Raw genomic sequence first — 24,583 nt, 5'->3', positions numbered from 1 at the left:
TTCTGTAGCTGTTTAGTCCTAACATTCCTGATGGGCTGTGGTCAAAGGCTAAGTTTCCGGTCAAAAGACCACAGGAGGAAGTTTAGGAATCCTAGTGCCTCTCCGAGTTACCTTATTAGCGAGACTCAGACAGTACGAGCCAGACCACCATGTGTGACCAGTGGCTTCAGTCTGTTCCTGAATGTCCAGGGTGAATTCTGGGCGCCTGGACCTGCCCCCAGATGAGACTGTAAGCGTCTGTCAGTGCGGAGCCACCACCTGTGGTGTCCTCAGGCCACAGACAGGGCAGCAGTCTCTCACCTGACCTATTTCCCCACCACCGACTGACACTGACCCCACAAGGGTTTCTCATCGCGCTGTGCAGTCCCTAGTAAAGAGAGCAAAGTGGCTTAAAACCAGGACCACCTCCCAGAACCTCCCACAGCAGCAGCCTCGAAGCTGTACTGCTTGAGCAGTGAACCGGGGCGTAGCAATTCTCAAACTTGATCCTGGGCTAGAAAATTTACTGTATTTTCCTGCGTATAAGACGACTTTTTAACCCAGGAAAATCTTCTATACGCCCAGTCGTGTTATACGCCGGAAAATACGGTATTCAAGTTGAGATCTTGTCACTATTGTGGCAAGGATGAGTCAGCCTTCAGTGTGAGACCCTAAAAAGACGATTATGGTGTGTCCAGAGCCCAGTGAAAGCTCCATAAAGGCAGGAAGCTCGGCACACCCAGGTTCTCTCAGCCTGAGCACCGCCTACATTTTAGACCAGACGATTCTGTGTTAGGGTCCATTCTGTGGTAGTGCACTGCAGGTGCTTAATGGCAGCACCCCTGGCCGCTACCCCTCGATGTCAGTTGTTCTCCCTCCGTTGTGACAACCAGCAGCGTCTCCAGAAAACGCCAGTGTCCCACACGTACTCAAACACAGAACACAGTCCCCTACGCAGGACGGGATGCACACCAGTGTCCGCAGGAAGGGTTACGAGACAGAGCATTCGTTCCCAAACAGCCAGGCGCCACCTCACCTCTCACGGCTCTAAAGAGATGGGCTGCCACATCCTGGGCAAGGCACGTCTGGAAATTGAGTACACGGAGGTCAGCGGTTCTCAAACAGACTGAGGAACACCTGAAGGCACCCTAACCCTGCTTTCTATTACGGGGGTGCTGGTAGTTCATTTAAGAACTCACCTGCTAAAATGGCAGATTACAAATAAGAAATCAGAGACGTGCGTTTGTAAAAAGTGGCCCTTGACAGCCGTTCTGCTTTCTTGCTCTAGGTGGATGGAGGTGATCCGAAGTGCCACCAGCGCGGCCTCCCGCGCCCACTCCCTGAGTCACAAAGAATCCCACGTGTACTGAGGGCCGGACGCCGTCAGCTGGCTCAGCCGTGGCTGCTTTCCTGGCGGCCGTTCTCTGTTCATGATGCCTAGTAAAACTAACGCCTGTCTGGAAAACACAAACATGGTTTGACAGCCTCTCTCCCCTGTCTCTGCAGAACCATTTCTAACCTTGTCTTTCCACTGTTCATTTCCCATCTGAACAGAAGTGCTCCCACCTCCCAATGCTGGAGGCATTTCCTGTCATTCCCCTGACGGGCTGTTTTTAGCTTGTGCCAGTATTAAAACATTGTCATTAATATAGTGCCAAATGACAATTTCTCCTCCACGACTGCACCTTAAAGCAGTACAAACACATCCGTTTGACCAAAAGACAGGGCAAGTGCTCTTCTTCTTCTCTTTCTAGGCTGCTGCGTTTTACGAAAACGGATTCTCCAGTGTTTGCAACACACATGGCACAGTCTTAAGCAAATGAGATCATTTTCAGATTTCGTTTTTTTTCAATCTTTCTACTTTTATAATAATAGGAAGTTACTCCTTTGATTAGTAAGCGATTCGCCGCACACTACGTGCCACTCTGGGGTCTCGTGCTCCAGGGAGACGCTGGCTCCCAGACCTACTTCCTGGTGCAAGCTGACCAAATTGTTCAAGTGATGACTATTTACAAACTGTAGCAGGTTGTTTTCTGCTGAGAGAAGCAGAAGTCCAGTGCGACATCTAGACTATCACTGTACTGTGAGTGAGTGCTATATACAATGGGAAGATATTAAGCTGTGGGTGTTTTGCTGTCTGTTTCACAAGCATGAAACCTGTATGTCAGTAATCAGGGCCATTTGTGATGTTTCGTTATGGAATTTGTGAGCTTCCGTGGGTGTGGAAGCACCACGAAGGATGGTGTGGAGTCCCCTGGCACCCATCGTCATACCTATCTATATCCTACTCAACTGTGGTTTGGAACTGCGCATTCAGTAGTAGTATATCTTGTGCCTGTCTTCAAAAAACATTCTTTTTCCTTTTTTATACTCATTCCCCCAGGTACGGGGTAGGACGGTATGACATGGCACAACCTTGACAGTCGGACAACACAGGGAACATGGTTTCCAGTAATGCTGGGCCCACTAGTCAAAACCCGTTTGCCTAGTCTCTGAGAGAGCGGTGGCTGCTATTCCCCCGTGTTCTTAAGCCCTTTCTGACGCAGTGCAGAGGGGCGGCCACCCGACACAGCCCTCCCCGTCCTGCACCACCGCTGGGAAAGCCCTCACCCAAGCCGCGCAGGACCACCCCAACTCCGTGGAGCTGTGACTGACTGCGTGGAATCGGCAATGTACAAATGGACGAGTAGCTTGAGACGTGTTAATCATTTGCCTTACAATGTGTACCAGATGGTTTTAAGTACTAACAAAAGGGAATAAAAATACCTCACGCCACAATCCAGCATATTGAAGTTTTAAGGCAAAACAACCTACCTTGTCTCTTGGCTTCATTTTCATCTAATTCGGGTGGGTCGGTGTCTCTGCCGGCGAGGGGCGGAGTTGGCTGGTCACTGCGGGTGAATGTGAAAGAGAAAACCAGACTCTTTAATAAAGACAGCGTTTTGGAAAACTTACAGTCTCTTCACCTGGAGACCAGGCGTTTCTAGGAGACTGATCCCGGTAGCTATAGAAGACAAGGACTAACCCCAATGGAGGAGGGTGAAGCCGACAGGGAGGGGCTCCCCACTTCTTTTAGGAACGGGGCCTTCGAGAGGAGTTCCCTGAGGCTTCTCTCACATACACCCTGGGACGCTGAAGCGCGGGTGCACTGAGCAGCCCCGATGGCAGGCAGGAGCAGAACTCCCACCTCGGTATTTCTGAAGGATTCCAAACTGTTTGCTGGAAACGGCTCAGATCTGAGTAGCACCTCTGTGCTCCCTGCTCCCTGCTCCCCTGTGACTTCAAAGAAAACCTCTCTCTGGCGTCGCTCGGTGGTTGAGCGTAGACCTGTGAACCAGGTGGTCGCTGTTCAATTCCAGGTCAGGGCACGTGCCAGGGTTGCAGGCTCGATCTCCAGGGGGCGTGCGGGAGGCAACTGATCAGTGATTCTCATCATTGATGTTTCTTTCTCTCCCTCTCCCTTCTCTAAAGTCAGTAGAAATATTAAAACTAAGTCCAAATCATGTGGGCAATTCACGGCCCCCAAGCTGCCAGGAACAGCTTCAGAGCCACCCTCTGCCTGGTCCATCCCGGCTACTATCACAAAAATGCCACAGACTGAGGGGGGCTTACAGTTCTGAAGGCTGAGAAGTCCAAGATGGAGGTGCCGCAGACTCGGTGTCTGCCGAGCGCCTTCCCGGGTCACAGCCAGCCTCGATGCCTCCTCCGTGGTGGAAGGGCGAGGGATTTCTGTGGTCTCTTCTATGTGGACACTCATCGCATCAGGAAGGCTCCACCCTCAGGGCCCCATCACTCCCTCCTAGTGCCATCACACTGGGCATTAGGATTTCAACATGTAAATTTGGGGGAGGGGATTTCACTCTATTCCCTCTACACATAAGACACGAACTTACAAAAGTCATTGTTTTCTGTGAACTTTATTGACCCTTGCGTGATACAGTACCTGTGCTTAAGAACACACCTTGCAGCACTCCCCATTTATTGCCATATTTTATAGCAGAAATACAGAAGCCGTATTTTTAAGGAAGAACATATAAAAACGCTTATAAACAGACCATATGTTTTGCCAAAAGAAAGGTACAAATGCTACGTGAAGAACTAGACACTCCACAAGACCAACTCGAGAACAAAACTGTCAGATTCGGAAGGTGTGTGGCACTTGGTAACATCAAGACGGTCGGCCCGCTGCCTCGGTTTCCAAAAGGTGGTGGCTGTGCTTGTGTGTGAAACCGTCTCCCCCGCTGGGAGCGCCACCACCATCTGCAGTCTCTACGGATAAGCTCTTAGCTGCTGGGGTTTGGCATCGAGAGACTTCCGAGTGTTAGTAAATCCGTCTTGAATGCTGAGCTCCCAGGTCTGGCTCAACACCAACAGCAGTCTATATGGTCGGAGGCAGCTCCCCTTGTAGCTCTGGTACCTGATCTGTCTTTAATAAAGGACTTGAAGTGGACACCCAAATGCTAGCCTCCTTGGCTAAAGAAGATGCCCTTCAAAACAAGCTGAGTTTGTGTGTCTACAGAAAGTAACAGTTCAGAAGAGATTGAATGTACTTTTAACATTCAGTTAAACCACATCTTTCCCAGGAAGCTTAATCAACAGAAGATACTTCCAACCAACTAAGAGAGTCATTTTCTACTTTCTCTGGGAGATAGCATTGTGTATAATAATCTAGTGATTGCAGACTATCTACTAACCATTACTCGCATTTAAGATTGGCTTCAGTGTCTTCTTGATATGCCACTGTCCACTGGCAAATTTTAGGAACTTTAAGTCAGCTGCTGTCTAGGTTGTCCATCTTAAAATCAGACAAGCACTTTGGGGGAACACTGCTCGGTCTGAGTGATTCTCCTGTAATGAACGAAACTCATCTTTGGCTTAGGCCTCACAACGGGAAACCAAAGCTCCCGCATACAGAAAGAATACTCTGGGAAACACAAAAGGAAACAAAATTTATTGTTCAAGTTAACGTCCTTGCTGCACAATAGCACGTACAATAAGAATCAGCAACTCAGTTCTGTGTCCCCTAACCAAAGTGTATCCTTTATAGAAATTTCACCCAAATCTACTTCTAATTTAAAAAACAAAATTTAATTTTAGGATTTGAAACTACCAAACCTAAACAATAACCACCCACTCAAACGCCTCTCACTCGGGCCTCTGTCATATCTCGTTAACTTCCAAGGCCACTAGGCTGACAGGTTCCTGACCTTCCATCCCAGTTTACCCAGCAACTCCCTTGCCTCCGAAAGTCCTGTCTTCCCCTCAAGAACTGCCACACCAACAAGAGGTGACAATGATTCATATCAAAAATATAAAAGTGCCACGCATACTTCAGTCAGACAGTCGAATTGCTGTAAGAACTCTACTCCCATACCACAAACCCAGAGATTGATGCCCTATTGGCAAGCAAGACCCTGTCACAAGCCAAGAAAAGTAGACACCTGGCTGCCAAGCTAGCAGTCACAGGCTCCTGTATGAGAACAAAAGAACCCTTAATTGAGGTCCCTGGGAAGAGCGCGCAATTTTACAAATCAGCAGAACTCAACCCCATCTTCTCAGTGACTAATTTTAAAGTTGCATAGGGAACTGACCTGAACATCCAGCATTTTGAATTTGGGCACTTCTTCCTAGAGCGTTCTAAAATGCCTCATCTCACCACACAACCACACACACACAGCAGGCGCGCTGCCCTCTCAAGTCACGTTTCAGAGAGAGTATGCAAGGAAAGTGTTATAAAATTTATTTGTGTGAGCATCCAGACATCTGAGGTGGGAAAGACGATCTGCAGCTTCCACTACGGGTGCAACAAAGTCAGATGGGAGGACGGACAGCTGGCGCGGCGCTGGCAGTGCAACGATTCCAAACGGATGTGAGACGAGAGCACTTCATTGGGGAGAAACTTAAAACAATAATTTAAAGCTTCATGACACAAGATATGTTCCAATTTAAACACTAAGAAATAGTACCATCCATGAAAAAGGAAATCAACTTCTAAGTGTACCAAAAGGGTTGTAGGGCAAACGAGGAAAATTTGCATTTGTTGAGGTACAAATAGGAGTGTTCCTTAAGAGGGGCATTAATTATTATTAATGGCAAACCCTGCAAATACAAAATAAAACCCAAATCACTGGTCACATAATTCAAAATTTACATGTAATAAAGGCAAGGCAATAGACTCAAGTTATGGCCTGTCAAATATTTACTCCACTGACATTATCTACAGAAGCACTTGGCCAATTTGTACACAGTGATTCCTTATGCACGCCAAAAGGGTTTCCGTAAAAATGACACTATATACAAATCTGTACACTGAGCCACCAGAGCGATTCTCCGTCTCCCAGGGAGGGGAGCACAACTTAAAGCAGGATACCTGAGGTTTCATTTCTTCAGTTGCCTTATCATAATCCCAAATATACATTTCAGGGTTTGTATTTGTTTCTAAAGACACTTTCCTTGATATGTGCACTATGGTTAAAATTAAAAACAAGAATAATAAAATAAAATGGTCGCTGGAAGGAGCTGACCCTCCCCACCCATCTAGACTTATCCGGCCGAGGCCAGCGAGGAAGGACGCTGAGGCCTGGTTGGGCAGCCTCGGCTGGGCCAGCCCTCGGTGCAGCTCTTCAGCGGAGTCAGCAAAGGCTTTCATTGACTGTTGGAAAGGAGCAGGATGAAGAAGAAAGAAAAAACAAAACCCCAAATGCCAAAGGAAGTTCAGTGGGACGAAGTTCCTCCACCACTTAGAGAGTATCTAGGAAAAAACAGAGAGAAATAGAAGTAAACAAATGTCATTTCTCAAAATTAAAAAATTAATTTGCAAAAATTCAAACAATAACCAAAGTCCTATTAATTTTCATACACTGCCAAGTCATCAAAATATGGAGCAACTATCAATGGATTATTATATAAAGAATTCATAAAAAATGAACAAAATCATGATCCCAACAAAAATTTTTCAGATAAGTTAAATTCAGCCACAAAAGAACTAAAGTATGTAATAAAAAGTAAGAATGTGTTTCAGCCTCCCAGGAGAGAAAACCGTATGACTAAAACAGTAAATGATACACATTTACTTATAATCAGATTGAAAAATCGGTATTAACCAAAGACAGAGTAAGATTCCAGGAATGCACAAACATGGCTGGTTTGAGGACCAGTGCAAAGAAACACTTTTGGCCACAAAAAAACTGAGGCTTGCTCAGGTAACCTACTTCCTGAAATGGTCTCCTAGGTTTTTTGTAATTACAATAATTGGGAAGCACTCTGATGTCCAACAACAGAGAAATGGTTAAGTAAATAAAGCGTCTGAATAAAAGAACATATTAGAAATTGTAATTATATTTAAGCAATGAAATCTATACACAAGTCAATAAGTGCGCAAAATTGTACACATAGTTTTACAATTTGTTTATCCCAAACACAAAAGAATGCCCAAAAAAGTATGTGAGCACTATACTTTTCAGAAATGTAAAAAATTAGTAAGTTCAAGACACATTTATAATAATGGAAGGCAATGCACCAAAAATGATGATAATGGGCTAGAGTGGTGGGATCATGTATACTTTCTTCTATTTTCCAACAATCCCACAGTATTGTCTTGCTTTGGAATAGAAAAAAGGGTGCGGTGAGGGTGCGAGGTCCCCTCATGGCCAGGATTCCCTCAGACACCTCAAAACGGACCCAGTCACAGCAGATGACTGAGGACCCGTTTGACGGGACTTACGTAAGTATTCCAACCTAGAGTTCCTCTTCCCAGGCATTTATAATACTCAGCACTCTGCCAGAGAACAAGTGCTCCCACAAGATCCTCCTGAAAGGCATGCTTTAGCCACAGATCCTAAGGCTCACTTCTCAAGAAACATAAATGTCGAAGTCCTGGGAGGAGTGGATCCACACAAAGGATCCGCACGTTAACTCAACTAAGACCTACAGGAAGCCTTTGAAATGCTTTAGAAAAGGCGGTTCTCATTTTTTGTTTGTTTGTTTGTTTTTAAATATATTTTTATTGATTTCAGAGAGGAAGGGAGAGGGAGAGAGAGACAGAAACATCAATGATGAGAGAATCCTTGACTGGCTGCCTCCTGCACACCCCACACTGGGGGTTGAGCCTGCAACCTGGGCATGTGCCCTTGACTGGAATCGAACTGTGTCCTCCTGGTTCATAGGCTGATGCTCAACCACTAAGCTACGCCAGCCAGGCTGGTTCTCGTTTTTGAGGTGATCCACTGACTAATGCATCTGGGAATAAAATAAGTATGAGGCATGAGCAAGGGCCTCTGTGGTTTGGCGGCATCTGGGTGAGGGACACACAGGAAGAGCTTGGGGATCCCAGGAGGAGTAAGTGGACAGTGCCAGCCAAGGCCTGGGGGAAGCAGATAAGGACCCCAGGAGCAGGGTCGCCTGATGACTGAGGAGGAGACAGGATTCGCACACAACGAAGGAAAGAGACACAAGCAAGACCGGTCCGGGAAGAAAAAGAATGCTGACTCAGCATGTCAAAGGCATCACTGGAAAGTAAAACTTCAAGCACAAAGTGGACAGTGGGCAATTATATTTGCATTATATATGGCTGCTGAGCACCTGAAAGTTTGCGTGTAAAATGTAAAACACACACTGGACTGCAAAGACTTAGTACTGAAACGAATGTGAAATACCTCACTGATGATGCTAATACTGATTACATGTTAAAATGAGATTTTTGGATGCAATGGGTAAGAAAACATATTTTAAAAACTAATTTCACTTGCTCTTTTACTTTTTTTGAATCCTCACCTGAGGACATGTTTTTCGAATTGATTTTACTAGTAGAGAGAGGGAGGGGGAGAGGAAGAGGAACACTGATCGGTTGCCTCCCTTATGAACCCCAACCAGGGACTGAACCAGCAATCTGGGTATGCACATGGACCGGAATCAAACCTGAGACCTTTCGCTGTACAGGAGGACACTCCAGCCAACTGAGCCACCTGGCCAGGACTTTACAATTTTTTTATTTATTTTTTCACTTTTTTTTTAATGTGGCTACTAGAAAATTTTTAATTCTGTATAGCTCACATTATCTTTCTATTAGACAGCACTGGTAAAGATTAACTCATATCAGCAACTAAAGAAAGGAGAACTGAGAGACAGACCAATTAAACACACAGGCCACCACCCGAGCCCTAGAGCTGCAGGGAAATCAAGTCATGTATATAAATCACTTACAATTTCAAGCAATTGGAGACAATGTGGAAAATATCAGTCCTAAAAAGTGACACTACAAAAGCAGAAAACAAAACCCAAAACAAGATAATGCCACTGGTTTCAGGGTTAGTTCTATCTGTTCAAGATTTAAAGGTGTTTTTTAATCAGAAGTAAATGTCACTAAAATGAGCTGGGAAGTGATACCAAGTTTCTTTGTGAAATTAAGAAAAACGGACCATTATTAAGTAACTAGAGGCCCAGCGCACGAAATTCATGCACTGGTAGGGTCCCTAGCAGCTGCTGGCTGCCGGCATCCAGCCAGATACTCCCTCCCTTCCTCCAGCCAGCCCCACCCCCTGGTCAAACGCCCAGATGAACTCCAGTCGAGGGGACAATCTGCATACTACGCTTTTATTATACAGGATAGGAGAAAAGCTTATGGGATGCCAAGATAAAACATTCGATGAATGTTAGAACAAAGCTATGTTAGAAATTACCTGCATACATATGGTGGATAGATACCCACAGACATGGTAACAACAGTGCTTGTGTGAAGATAAAGTGACCTCTTTATTCTGTTTTCCTTTATTTCTGTAATTCATTAGTATCAAAAGGGACGGGGGCAGAGATAACAATTCTGTCTATTGCCTCAAAATCGAAGGTGGCCAAGTAAAGTCTTAATTCTCTAGCCTAAACTTTAGAGCAAGTTGGAAAGTTGGGATGTCTTTGACAAAGGAACCTGAGAGTTAGGAGAATGGACCTGCAGGGTCAGAATTAAGGTTTTCTCTGGATGCCCCTCCTTAGAGGGACTCTTCACAGGACATCAGGTGGCTCCTTCCATCACGTCTAAGAAGTGGCCAAGGGGACCCACATACCCCAACTTCTTTACGTACTGTCAAGCTGACCCCTCAGAAGAGACCTGCAAGGCCCCTGATTGTCACCAGCCCTGCCATCATTTGGAAGTGACTGAGTAGCCTGGAAAAGTCACCTGGAAGGTGGATGTCAAAGCAGTGACATGACTTATGCTCAGGAGTGTTGAAGATTTTGGGAGTGGAGGAGAGATGGAGCCACAAGCCGCTGGACAGCACACCTCCGTTATCTCTAAACACCCCCAAATGACTGTACTTATGCTGGGGACTGGGGCAGTCAGAGTGACCCCTCCACAGGAGACTCCTAAAACAAGTTCAAGAGAGTGGGTAGGGAGACCCAGATCACTATTCCTCGCTGGCAATCAGGGCCACTGGTGGGTGCAGGGAGCACCCCAGTGGTCAGTCGGTGCACACAGGTCAGGACAAGAGGCCAAGTAGAAAACCAGCACAGCCTCCCATGGAAAATCACAGATCGCATCCATTCTCACTGGACTCGCCAAGCCCAAACTTGTGGAATTTATGGACATTTGACTTTAAACCCAAATGGAGAATTACCAACATATGGCTGAGGACTGTATAACTAGGCTGCATCATTAGAGCAGACAGATATTTATGTGCCACGAAGTCCTGTGGTCCTTCCCAGTCATTTCCAGATTTATATCCCTCGTGCACATGATTTTCAGAACTGAGAACAAGAAGGTAACAGGACAGACTAAGAACCAAGTGCCACGCTGACAAAGGGAGGGTAGCAGAGCGGTCCATTTGAAGGGGTCCCACACCCAGCCCATGGAAGCCACAGGGCAAGCGTGGAGCGACCTCCGTGGGGCTCTCCTGCCCGGAGGCAGTGCTTCGCTGCAGGCCTGGTGGCAGTTACCTCTGGAGCCGCTGCACGAGCTGGGCCACCATGGTGTCCGAGATCCCGGGGCACGCCTCTTCCGCCAGGTAGATGGCCCCTCGCAGTTCTTCTATGGACCCCATGTTACCACCACATGCCTGGCTCTTCTCCTTCAACTTAAAAGACACAAACATGAACAGCATGACACACACGAGCACAGGAACCAAGGAGCATCTGTTCTAGAGAAGAACATGACGTGTGGACCACAATGGCCCCAGCCGCACGAGTCCTGGCAGGGACCCAGCACAGCCACTGGTTCACTTCCCATTCCTCTCAATGAACAGTGTTTGGATGCCGAGAACACTGTACAGAAAGGTCATCAGTCAGACCTGAGCCCCTACCTGCACTAGCGTGAACAGAGAGACAACTGACGTCCTGTGCACCTTTGCAAATCTGTTCATGACAGGCTGTCCCGTTTTCTTTTTCCATTTCAACCCAATCTTATACCAGAAAAGTAATTTCAAAATTACTCAGTGCTAGTTCCCACACGGGCTATCTAATCCAAAGCTCACTACGGTTGATAGGTTGGTTCTTAGATGCTGACAAACTGTCTTTTTGGTCCTCTTTTCTCAAAATATTCTAGTTCGTGTAAATAAGTGCTAGCTCTAAACTCTGGGATCTGTATGCCCCTCGTGGCACCTCTGCTCCCATGAGAACCATTACAGTCTGCAGGCTCCTTCCTCAATGTAAGGTCCATTCAGTCTCTCAGAAATGCGACACAACGTGCAATGCAAAAGGGCAGCTGATCAGGGCAAGACGCAGCCAAGGGCAGGACTGAGAGCCCTCGGTGCAGGCTCCAGGTGCAGCAGCAGAGAAAAAACATGACCTCCTCGTCAGGAGTCCCCTCCTCAATTTCATCTTTAACGAACAGTTTACAAAACAGCTTTGGCTTTTCCAGCTCCTATGAACACATGCTACCATTCCCCGCATCAGTCTCATTCTGCAAACAATGGTTTCTCCTTCTCCCGGGGAAAGATCATACAGAACACCCGGGAAGCCTGGCCTGTGAGTTTACCTTTAGGTTAGCCAGAAAGAAAATCATTACATCCAGGACTAATTCACTAATTCTGAATAATGACTTCAGAATAGTTTCTTCGAGTGCCCCATAACAAACAGCTTCAGACAAATGAGAAAATACACCCCACTTTCCCTAATCACCTGTTTGATCCTGGAGAAGTGACAACAGCAGGGTCACAGGAAAGCAAGGGAGCATCTAGACAACCAGAAGGACCAATCTTCCAAACATCATACAAAAGAAGGCAACGGGCCCTGGCTGGCATTGCCCAGTGGTTAGAGCATTGGCCTGCACCTCCTGCTGGTCCTCACCTCCCAGATTCCACTGGCAACACTCCCCCTGCTTCCTCTCCCTTCTCACGCCCACCCCCTGCCCCAAGTCAGCTGGGCATCTTACCTCCGCAAACAGAGGAGAAATAATTGTAGATAAACACTGAGAGAAAGGCCTCTTTGGGATGTCTTTCATCTTGGGGAAGAAAAAAAAAAGGTAATTAGAAATATTTGACATTTACAAAAATTCAATAAACTTCAGACAGGTGCTACCCAAGTATAATGTAGTTTATGAAGTGCTCCCCCAGATAAGTCTAGCACCCATCTGACACCATCCACAGCAAATACATGAGTGACTATATTCCCTATGTGCTCTCCATCCCCGGGACTATTGGTTCTTCCAGTTTGTACTTCTTGATCCCTTCACCTTTTCACTCAGTCCTCCAGCCCTCCTTCTATCTGGCAACCATCAATTGTTCTATGAGTTTCTCTTTTGTTCATTTATTTACTTTTATATTCCACATGTAAGTGAAATCATATGGTGTTTGTCTTTCTCTGTCTGACTTATTTAATTCAGCATAAATACCCTCTAGGTCCATCCATGTTGTCACAAATGGTAAGATTTCATTCTTTTTTTATGACTTAGTAATATAGTCCATTGTATAAATGTACCACATCTTTATCCATTTATCTACTGATGGGCACATAAGTTGCTTTCATATCTTGCCTATTGTAAATAATGCTGCAATGAATATAGGAGTACATATATTCTTTCAAATTAGTGTTTTGGATTTCTTCAGATAAATACTCAGAAGTGGAACTACTAGATCTTATGGTAGTTCTATTTTAATTTTTTGAGAAACCTCCATACTGTTTTCCACAGTGGCTGCACCAGTCTGCATTCCCACCAACAGTGCACGAGGGTTCCCTTTTCTGCACATCCTTACCAGCACTTGTTGTTTGTTGAATATAGTCATTTTACAAGTGTGAGGTGATATGCTACTGTGGTTTTAATGACTTTTAATAAAACTTATTCCAAAATTCTAGTAGCTTACATGAATAACCATATATGCAAAATAGAGACAGTCCTGTCAAGAGAGCTATAAAGTCATTTCAAACCTCACCCACTCCCGCACCCCGTAATTCCCACTGTATATTCAAGCATCAGGAAATGCTGATTCCACAGAAGGGCAGGCCTACAGAGAGCAGAAGTCAGCATTGTAGGTCTGACTTTGAGTAATCAGCCGAACAAAATCTCCTGCTCTGCCAATTCACCGTCAGCAAAACTCCAAAGCAGGCCGCCATGAGGGGCCACCTCACCCTGACAGAAAGGTGACTGAAAATGCTGCTGACTGGTGACAAGTGTTGGTCCCTCTCATACCAGCAAACATACCTTATTTCTGTCTAAATCCGATGGCTGAAGAGTTCCATTCTCAAGACTCTTTGGATCTTTCTCTCGGATCGTGAAGATCCAGTCGCTAGAGTCGCTGCCTCCAGATGCTTGACCATCCGTGTCCGTTTCCCTTAACACAGAAATCCAGGAGGACCCGTGATGAGCTGCTCTGCGGGGCTAAGACCCCACAGGTGGCCTCTCCAACCCCAACTGAGCACTTAGGCTGCCCAGCTTCCCACGCATGCCTTCTCCGTCTCACCCTCACACCCCACACCAATTTCCACTCTTCCCACTCCCCACCCCTTCCAGTCCCTCTTGGGCTTCATAAGACAAGCCTGCCTCCCAACTCAGAGAAGAGAGACCATCAGTGTGTGATCCCCACAACTTCCCACAATGCCTGCTGCATCCACGCCTTCCCATCCCCCCTCCTCCTCAAATGAAAGCAGCATCTCTTCCCAAATGGGACAAACTGAATTTCTTCTGACCCACAGGCTCAGCCTTTACGCTGGCATTTCCTAAGATTTGGTGCTGGGCCGCAGGGCCCTTCTCACTCTGCAGACATGCCGGGAGGGACACCATTTGTTCTCATGGCTCCAATGACCACGGTGACTCTAAATCTGTACCATCTGCCAAGACATCTCCCCCAAACTCAAACCTCAATGCCATGCTCAACTGGACACACCCTCTCGGACATCCTATCAGCAACTTGAACACGTCCCACACAAACTCGGTTTCCTCCCCAGATCTTCTCCAGTGTCCCCATCTCAGCGGCACCCGCCACATGCTGAAGTCTGGACCGTCTCCTCCCTTCCCCAAAGCCATGGCCAGACTCCACGTTCATCTTTCCATCCCCAGTGCTACCACCCTAATTTCTCAACGTCTAGAGCTCAACAATTCCTGATCCGTGGTTCTCACTCCTGGCTTTATAATGGAATAGCCTGAAGACCTTCAGAAAACACTTGTTCTCATCCCCAGACATTCGGATTCCTTTCCCCTTTATGTCAGAGCCATGAGCCCAGCTTTCCCTGAAATGGCCCTCCACCCAATTCATCCTCAGCTAACGGAATTCCTAGGTGCTTAACTCGACACGGGTTTTTAGTAGCTTCCTGGTACAGCGCTGTTACAGTGCGAAGCCTCTACCAGAACACAACACAGAATCACAAAAACATACATTCGTATCTTCTTAAAATATGTATTTAAAGCAGTTTCATCTGCTCAGTGTTTTAAGAGCATGAGGTTTAACAAAAGAAAAAGAAACCAGGTCAAGTTCCGTTTACGCAGTTTTATCACTCAGGCTTTATGCAGGAAAACTCCGTAACACGAGGAGAACCATCAACCTGGATTGTCTTTAAGAAAAAATAAAAGGAGAGGAACCCATAGCTCACCCCAAAGAAAAGACTAGAATAAACACAACACTCTCAGGCACAGTGCAGTCAGGGGTGCATGCTCTGGCTCGCACACACTCGAACGACTCGGGCGGGGCAGACTTACGTGTCAGAGTCTTCTGAGCTGGAGTCTTCATGGCTCTGCTCGGCCTTCCACCGCTTGTACCTGTCGATTAGCTCCGTCAGGTAGGATGTTTTCTTCGCGTTGCGTATTATAAACTTGTGTTTCAGTAACTCCTTTGCAGTGGGTCTCTGGGAAACAAACCACCAAACAATGAAAACAGAAAAAGCACGAGATGAAGTCCCTGCATTCCACTTGATTCTACCCCAAAGGTTAGACTTCTGCCTCAAAAGGCCAAACAGCCTTGGCTGGTTTGGCTCGCTCAGGGATTACAGTGTCGGCCCTTGCAACCAAGGGTCAAGGGTTCAATTCCCGGTCAAGGGCACATACTTCTCAGTTGTAGGTTCCCTAGCCCCGGTGCGGGCGCCTGCGGGAGGCAACCAATTGATGTCTTTCTCTCTTTCTCTCTCTCTCCCCCTCCCTTTCTCCCTCCCTCCCTCCCTTCCACTCTATTAATCAATGGAAAAAATATTCTCAGGTGAGGATTAAAAAAAAAAAAGAAGTCAAACAACCACATTAATACCTAAAGAGCAAGTTCTACTTCAAAGTTTTTCCCCCTAAGACCTATTCAAAGAATAAGCCATTCAGTACCCGTGGGTGGGACTCTGTGTACAGTAGCATTTAGTATCTAATGTTAAATTCTCAGAAAACCACCCAATTTACCTAGAAAATGCTCCAGAGAATTTCACAGAAATCATCCAAAAGAGCTAGAATATGCCTCCTAGGTTCTATAAAACATTTTATTGCAAATGCTGGCAAGAGAGAAAACATGTTTCGTATTACCTTGTTAACTTACTATATTAATATTTGGCTCCAACCCCCAAAATAAGAAACATGTTCATTTGGATCCATCTAGAAGAAACTACAAAGGAGCCAGGAGATTCCTTTTTCTTAGTTGCTCAAAGAGTACCTGAGTTCTCAGTCATCCAGCCCCAACTTAGAAATGCTGGTTTCCCAAGTCTGCCTCTTTCCTTGTGGTCCAGTGAGGACTTCATCCAGGCCCTGGGCTCAGGGTGGCCACAGACAGACAGCGTGCTTTGACCGTGGCCAACTGCTCTGCCCTTGAGGTTGGCAAAACCAATTACAGGGAACATGCTTCCCAAGGCAGCTGAGTGAAGCCCAAATTGGAGCAGGCAGGGGGAATATACAAACAACACGAGTCAGACTGCGCTGCCGCTTACTCTGAGTTTCTAAAGCTTTACTAACAAGAGCCAGGCATGTTTCTCAAATTTAAGCTTGTGAAAAACGTGGGTCACCTCGGGTATTTCTCACTCCCTGTCCACAGGACTGTGAAACTCCAAGCATCTCAGAAGTGCTTGCATTCTCAGTTTCTCATCCTTCTCTCAGTGCATCTGGGGTCAAGGCCGGGGTGGAGATACGTACACTGGCAAGCAAGCCAATACTGGAAGTATGGGTTTTTGTTGTTTTTTAAAATATATTTGTATTGATTTCAGAGAGGAAGGGAGAGGGAGAGAGAGACTCATCGATTGGCTGCCTCCTGCACACCCCTTCAGGGGATCAAGCCTGCAACCTGGGCATGTGCCCTGTCCAGGAATCAAACCGTGACCTCCTGGTTCATAGGTCGACGCTCAACCACTGAGGCACACCGGCTGGGCTGGAAGTACGTTTTTAATGGAAAGATATAGATGTGTGTGGGTGTAACTTCTGGGTACTGGTACCTTGTGACTAGGAACTAACAGCATGATGTAAATTTCAGAGCATTGTGGCAATGGAGAACAGCAGCCCCACACCGATGGTTGGTGTACTTTGCAACCCCTTGAGGATCTCAGAATAGGTTGCACTCGCCATCCAATTCCTTTACCAAAACTGGCATCATATTAGAAAACCACGGTGCTCTTGTAAAACTCATCACCCATTTTTAGATAAGAGTTCATGAACAGAAGAGGAGGTTCCAGCTAACCCTGCTGGAAAGTTCACAGACAAAACAAGGACATATGGTGCTATACACAACACCAAAATATACAGGTAACTTTCAAAACAATGTCCTAATTCAGAGAGTAAATTAGGCTGAAGCTATGTAGTCGTACCGCTACACGGCTCTGCCAGAGCCCATCAAACATAAAGAAGGGGGTTGGGGCAAAGTGGGTGGTTCACTTATATTTTATTTGCCTTTCTTTCCTGACACATGCCAAGTAGAAACTGAAAACATTTACTTTAAAAATTATTTTGCCATTATTTTTCAGGCCAGACTTTGCGATTATTAAAAATAGCTTAATAATTTATAGCCTGACCTACCACTATAAAATGAAAAACTTATTATTACACATATAATATTAAGGAGAATAGTCTCCAAGCTCAATGAGGTATGAGATGCTAAAAAAAAAAATTTTATCCTTCAAAGATAAAATAATAACAACATATGTTCAATGCAAAGAAATCAATCATACCCATGTAGAAAAAGAAAACAAACGAGACTGTGAAGACAGCTGACATTAGTGATAAAAGAAATACCAATAAGATGGATTTAGACCACGTCGGGCCACGCATGAAGAGATGTGGGCCATTCTGATCTGAAACTCACAAAGCTCGGCTCCTTGTTCAGACAGGCCTCCACAAACTCCTTGAGGGGCTTGCTGTAGTTTCCTTCCAGCGTCGGAGGGTTGTTCTTTGGAATGAGGAATAAAACCTTCATGGGGTGCAGCTCAGAATGAGGTGGTTCCCCTTTTGCAAGCTCTATAGCTGTTATGCCCAGGGACCAGATATCTGCCTGCAACAAAAAAGCATCGTTAGAGAACCACCAAGCAGGAGTAAATTCAAATAAATATACTTCAGGGGGTGGGGGAGAGAGAATACATCTCGAACTTTTAAGGTTTTGAAAACGTCTTTAACTAAAAATAAGAAAGATAAGCCTTTGGATTAATTTCAAAATAAGCAACACACAGGAGAAAATAATACACAAAACAGCTTCTATCTCTGTACTGAAGGTGGCTTTTATGAGTACTCCTTAAAACTCCACTTGCTGTTTTACTCCACTTGTTAGTACTCCACTTGCTGTTGGAGGTATAATGCGTTCAATGTCAACTGAGGCCCTGAGGCAGTCAACAGGAGGTAGTCAGAGGAGAGCAGAGAGGGCAGATGGGGGAGTGAGGTGTGTTTGCCAGTCAGGCAGTGCTCAGGACTAACATAATGCTCGGAGTAAGTGCTAGCTCTACCAGCAGAGTCTCATGACCTCAGACAAAGATCTAACCTCTGAGCCTAGTTCCCTCATCTGTAAAACAGGAATAATAACAAGTGGCTATGCAAGGTGCCTAACACAGTACTCAGAACTTATGTTCAAACACACAAAGAAGTGGAAAATACTTGTACAATGCACCCCATTTACCTAGCATATGAATTCAATAATCATTAGCACCGTAAGTTTTAGCTATTATTCACCATAGTATATAGCAGATAAAAAACATCATGACATTTTCCTTGAATACCTCAGTTTACCAATTTAAGGACTTTTTACTACTATCAACATTTAAAATTAACAATAACTCCTTATCATATAATAATTCAATACTATGTAATAATTTAACATCATGTAATAATTTTCTCAACTGTTCAAAAGTCTTTTCATGGTTGATTTATTTGAATCAGGATCCAAACAAGGCCCAGATGCTACAACTGATTGTTAGGTGGCCTAAGGCTCCTTTAACCTGTAACAGTTCACGCCCTCCTCTCCCTGTTCACTGACTTGAGGAAGAAATAGGCCCCAATTCTGGATTTGTCTGGTTTCTTCCTGGTGTCATTTAATGTGTTCTACTCCTGGATTTCCTGTCAAATACCCAATGGGTTCTTTAAGTCTGGAGGCTTGATTAGATTCACTGTTGGGAGGAGTTAGGGGGTGCCATGTGGGGGCATCCAGTGTCCAGATGCCTGATCCTCCCCTTGCCCAGCCCGCGCTTGTGACCTTGCAGGGGATGGAGGCCAAGCCCTCCACTGTACTCAGTCTTAGTATGGCTTCTCTGCTCTTGTCACTGCACTGTAAACCCACCATAACCCCAGGCAATTAAGTGAGAACCTATATCTCTCTCACAATTACCCTATAGCAAGGAGACAGAAAGCCTGAAGGCCCATTCAGGTCAGGACCCAGACATTTTTCACCTTTAACTACTTGGAAAGGTTTCATCAGCCATGTTCCCGCAATCCTATAGAGTATGAGAAACCCTCACTACCATCTCCCTGGCACATATATACCAGGCCTAGCACATACTTCATATTCCCCTGTTCTCAGGAAAGGCAGGAATAAGCAAGCCTTGCTCTAAATTCTTTGTACATTTTACTAAAGGTCTAGATGAACCAGTATCAGGAGCAATATGCCTGTTTTCCTTCTATCTGTAACCTGCCCTTGGCTTTATCTTACCTGTGTATTATTTTTAAAATCAGCAAAATGTGACTTATTCGAGAGTCCCTCTCTCCCAGGAGGAGGAAGATGGGTGCCTGTAGTGAGCACCCATAACTGGAGCGGCAGGAGGGCCTGCCTCATGTGCAGGTACCAGGAGTGAGGGCAGCGTGCATGAGCAGAGGAGGCAGCGAGGACAGACAGCACGACTCCCCTGCCACAGTAACCCCTCTACTCAACAGGGTCCTTCCTAAAGTCCGCATGGCTCCCATCCGTTGCTACTCCACCCGCCCTGGATTTCACCAGAGCTGCTGCTGTTGGCAAAGCCTGCTACTCAGCCTGCCTCCCACCGAGTGTGGATGCAGGACCTTTGTCCAGACGATGTACCTCCAGACCCCTCCGCACCCAGTACCACTTAAAACCACTCCGTAGCTAGAAGGCCCCAGCCGGTGGCGTGTCTGCTGGCAGTTCGTCACAGATGAGTGGGCACTCATTTCCCTGTGGTCCGAGGGCTTGCTATTGGGCACCACGCCAGACAATACCCAAACAGGCAGGAAGACTTTGAGGACCTGGCACCCCTCCCACCTGCCAGGATGGACCAACCGACGTTAACCAAGGAAACAGCATCCCAGCCCCACCTGTTACGCAGCCGAGACTCCAGAGGAGAGCAGGGCATCACTCACCTGCTCCCCCGGGAGTAGCCAGCACAGCCTTGTCAAGACAAAACACATGCCAACCTCCAAGGCAGCCAGCCTAGCCAGGAACTGGAGTGTCACCCCAGCCTCTCGGGACCCTTCTCTATATCCTCCTACATCACCAAGTGCCGGGTGTGTGGCTCCTGACATCTTGGCGCCCTGGGTCGCCCCGTCAGCCCTCCTGCCTGGCTTAGTTCAGAGCTCCCTCTCCTGGGACTTCTGTCGGGGGCTCCTCAAGTGTCTTCCTGACAGCAGGCTCCCTCTGCAGACATCGAACACACTCCTGACTGACTTGGAAACCTTGACTGGCACTCGAACGAACAGCAAGCAATTTGGCATCATGTTTCAAAAGCCATAAAAATATCCAAACTTGTTAAAACCAATTAATTCCACTTCTAGGAATCTATCCTAAATAAGTACATTTTAGATTTAGAAAATAGCATATGCTGCCAAAAATATTCAATGGCAGCTTTACTTACACTAAGCCTTAAGAATGACTAAGCTGATGTGGCACATTAACTTATTGAAGTACCACGCACTCAACAATGATGACGCCGATTGGGAATCATACATGCAACTGAGTTTGTCTTATGACTGTACCTAGGAAATATGGCATCAGATGTACAACATGTGTCTATGTTTTAAAATATGTTATGTGGGGGAAGGACAGACATTTCCAAAGCAATTAAATTCAAGTATAAGAAGAGACTCGTTATCCAAAGAAACTAGAAACATCAATCAGAAAGGATATATGCACCCCTATGTTCATAGCAGCACAATTTACAATAGCTAAGATTTGGGAACAGCCTAAGTGCCCATCAGCAGATGAGTGGATTAAAAAACTGTGGTACATCTACACAATGGAATACTATGCTGCGGTAAAAAGAAAGGAACTCCTACCATTTGCAACAGCTGGATGGACCTAGAGAGCATTATGCTAAGCAAAATACGTCAGTTGGAGAAAGATAAATATCATATGATCTCACTCATTTGTGGAATATAATAAACAACTTAAAGTGATGAACAAAAACAGATCCAGAGACAGAGAAGCATCACTGAGACCATCAAATCTCAGAGGGAAGGGGGTGGGGAAAAGAGATCAACCAAAGGACTTGTATGCATGCATATAGACCTAACCAATGGACACAGACACCAGGGGAACTCATATGTAGTGACTTAATCAATAAAGAAAATAAATTTTAAAAAAGAAAACAAACAGGATTTTCAATGTGAGTTCAAGTCAAAAGCTGTGAGGGGCTAGTGCTTTGCACTGTAGACATTTGTAAACAGATGTTTTCCTACGTGAACGGTTCTAGGTGGCACAATCCTAGGTGACAACACAGAGTAACTGTTGCTGATGACCAAGGATTCTTTCTCAATGGGGCTACAGGTTGAGTGGGTACCAATATGCAACGTTCTAAATCCCTGCAATACCAATCACTGCAATCTTTAAGTAGAAGTAAGCTGGCTACAAATCTGCAGACAATGCAATTTAAGTAGCATAAAAAATAGTGCATAGAAAATATTCTAGAAGGAACCACAGTCAACTCTATAATCAAGAGGAAGAGGGGGAAAACCCTGGAAAACCCAAATCACAGTTATAACCAGTCAACAAATAGATCCAAATGGATTTAATATAAATGATTTACTTCATTAGATACAATATTAAGGTACACTTTTATAAGCAGAATCTAGAGGTGTAAAGATCACTTGCGCTACACAGCAATTACATGATTGATCCAAAAAGGCGCCATCGTGACTACGTGCTAAAATAAAGCCTGCTGTTAGATGCTGTTCCCACTCCCATCCTTCCCCCACCTCCAGGGCTCCTTACAGCAGGGTCTGTGGGCAAGTCCTGATCCTGCACAGGGCCGGGGAGGCCGGTGGCTCAGCATCAGGTCGGGGAGGGCCAGTCCTGCACTGCGGTGGACGGGCCAATTGCAGACTCCAGCAACCACCGTGTTTTCCCTCATCTTTAACAATTTTACTTTTCCCTTCAATACATCACCCATTTCCACTTTTCACCATGGTCAGACTGCCAACGGTTATGTCAGAGATGACTGGATACCAAAATGAGGTAGCTTGTGCTTGGGTGGTAGGGCTACAGATGGTTCTCTTTTCATCTCCTTTTTCCCCCTGTATTTTCCAGATTAAAGAGTATGTACTGCTTTTGAGACCAAAATGGGAAGAGTTACTTACAGGAGAATACTGACACTGGCCTCTCAGTGTCTACAGGATTCGTTTCACTTAACAGGCAAGTCACATTGTCTGGCCTCATCCCCTAGCACATTCTTCACCACAATGCACAATCCAAATATAAATGTCCTGCCCTTTCCTACATGGACTTGGGCCAAATACCCTTCCCTTATCTTTGAGGGGCTGAAAAGCCCTATGTCTGACTCCTTGCTCAGCTCGTTCTGATGTCCCCCACTCAGCCCCCCTGCACTCCCGCTTACCTGTTAGGGCACCTGACACCCGGTACTGCCATTACTCACTGAAGATGTAAATTATTTAGCACAGCACTGGGTACAACTACAGTGAAGATCGAATGAATGAGTACAGAGAAAAGGACATGAAACAGGCAAAGTTTTTACCCAAGTCCAATCCATTTCCTGACATACCATCGTAATAACCTTACAAAGGAAGGGGGGTGTGAAAGTTCTACAGCCCAAGACCTTGCTCTAACAAGGAAGGCAAAAGCTTCCTTGGCAGAGAGCAGAGTTTTCTGCCTTAGCACCATCTTCAAAGTCTCAGGACTTCTTAAACAAACGAAGCTGCCCTAAATCCCCTTAATAATAACAGTAACAGTTATGATGGAGGTTCTTCAGACATACAGGCTATCATGACTTAGTAACACTGAGCTCAAGTTACGAACTGAGATCGACAGTAAGATGCCCCGCATGTGCAATCTCAGACAGAACACCTAAGCAGCCCAGACAAATGACAAAGGGTCAAAGACACTGGTTTAAGAACTGGTTGTGTTAAATAAGCTTGTAGATATATACGTAAAACTAAGACTTAGTCCCCTTTTTGTTAGGTGAGATGAAGATGCTAGTGAGGCAGATAAATCCTTCTTCTTCCCAACCTGACCCTCCTTTGCGAATCAGTATGTGTGTGCCCAGATGGAACGGCCTGCATCTCTTCATGTGTTGCCTGACTTTGTCTAGATCCATCTTACTGGAATTTCAATAGGAGTTCAAGTCAAAAGCTATGGAAGCTAGTGCTTTGCACTGCAGACATTTGTGAACAGATGTTTTCCTATGTGGACGGTTCTAGGTGGCACGACCCTAAGTGACGACAATACAGAATAACTGTTACTGGTGACCAAGGACTCCTTCTCAATGGGGGCTGCGGCTGAGTGGTGTGCTCCCATGATGACGTAACAGAACCTGCTGGCCTGCACCTGTTAAGCTCTTTACCTGTAACACAGAGACCAGTAGGAAAACACCCACAAGGAAGAATGGAAGGGAGAACTGGAAAGAAGCCGAGTTAAATTTGTGTTATCAGGAGAGCAGGGTGCCCCTCTAAGAACATAAACTGCTCAGGCAAGCCTCGGAGAGGGTGGCAGCCACTGGAAGGATATTTCACAAAGCAACTCGGAAAAGGGCCCTTTGTCAGGCACTGTTCTTAAGAAGCGCTGCTAGCCCAGAGTCACAACTAATGAGGGTGTGTGTGACGTCATCCCTAAGGGCCCAGCCTCTGGAACCCCACTTCTGATAAGCCCCAAGACTCAGCCATAGACATCAGCCTTATCTGCAATTTCCACACCTCCTGGGTCAACAAACCTGGGAAGCAAATTTCACATAAGCATATTTTCACACATGGTTCCCAGTAAAGAGCCAATAGAAAATTTTTTTAAAATACAAAAATGTTTAAAAAAAATAGCCACTGGGTATGATCCAAGCAAATGAAAGATTTAGCTTTTAACATAAGCCAGAAGGAAAGGTAACTAAAGGTCAGTGACAGTTTCTTGAGGTCCCAAACCAAGTGTGCATTCCCTGTGAGTTTGCACCTTTTAATCTACCTAAAAAGAATGCTGCAACTTCTACTGATCAGGTAAGAGCATTTGATCTTGGTAAGAACACCAGGAACAAAGTGGCAAAGCTCCACAGTGAAACCTCCTGATGCTCAGAGGCTGCCTTTGGCAACACCCAGACCCTGCACTAGGGAGAAAGACGGGAGGGAGATGTCTCAGGCAGCCTCTTTCTTTCTCCCTAACCCTTTTCCTTTCGCCCTCTCCCTCTTTCTTAATCCCTCCCCCTCTCTCTAAAATCAATAAGCATGTCCTCAGGTGAGCATTAAAAAAGAGAGGTTGGAAAAGGGAATTATAATTCTGCCCCATGTTGGTTAAGAGCCTGTGAGAGTAACAATCTAACTGGGTACTAAAAATAATGACCGGAAGGTTCTGTAGCAACCTCTAAAAGCATTATTCCA

General features: G+C 45.7%; 2 protein-coding genes across 6 annotated transcripts in view; one reads left to right on the top strand and one right to left on the bottom strand.

Moving 5' to 3' along the window:
• FARP1 (FERM, ARH/RhoGEF and pleckstrin domain protein 1) overlaps positions 1 to 4,126 on the top strand; it is a gene marked incomplete at its 3' end in the record, with an annotated part of 283,703 nt that extends 279,577 nt beyond the window's left edge. For all 4 annotated transcript variants that reach the window (XM_079779461.1, XM_079779459.1, XM_079779457.1 and 1 more), the window contains one exon: positions 1,268 to 4,126. In XM_079779461.1, the coding sequence (XP_079635587.1) occupies positions 1,268 to 1,349 (82 nt within the window). The remainder of the gene's footprint in view (positions 1 to 1,267) is intronic.
• Positions 4,127 to 5,696: 1,570 nt separating this feature from the next.
• The window catches only part of STK24 (serine/threonine kinase 24), a 102,356-nt gene continuing 83,469 nt past the window's right edge, over positions 5,697 to 24,583 (bottom strand). For both annotated transcript variants that reach the window (XM_079779462.1, XM_079779463.1), the window contains exons 6-11: positions 17,649 to 17,834; positions 15,092 to 15,237; positions 13,601 to 13,730; positions 12,335 to 12,403; positions 10,903 to 11,039; positions 5,697 to 6,730 (exon numbers count right to left, since the gene is read on the bottom strand). In XM_079779462.1, coding sequence (XP_079635588.1) covers positions 6,694 to 6,730; positions 10,903 to 11,039; positions 12,335 to 12,403; positions 13,601 to 13,730; positions 15,092 to 15,237; positions 17,649 to 17,834 — 705 coding nt within the window. In that variant the 3' untranslated portion in view covers positions 5,697 to 6,693. The remainder of the gene's footprint in view (positions 6,731 to 10,902; positions 11,040 to 12,334; positions 12,404 to 13,600; positions 13,731 to 15,091; positions 15,238 to 17,648; positions 17,835 to 24,583) is intronic.

Source organism: Cnephaeus nilssonii (genome assembly GCF_951640355.1).
Source record: "Cnephaeus nilssonii genome assembly, chromosome: 8".
Classification (NCBI taxonomy): domain Eukaryota; kingdom Metazoa; phylum Chordata; class Mammalia; order Chiroptera; family Vespertilionidae; genus Cnephaeus; species Cnephaeus nilssonii.
This window is presented reverse-complemented; position numbering and strand designations above follow the sequence as displayed.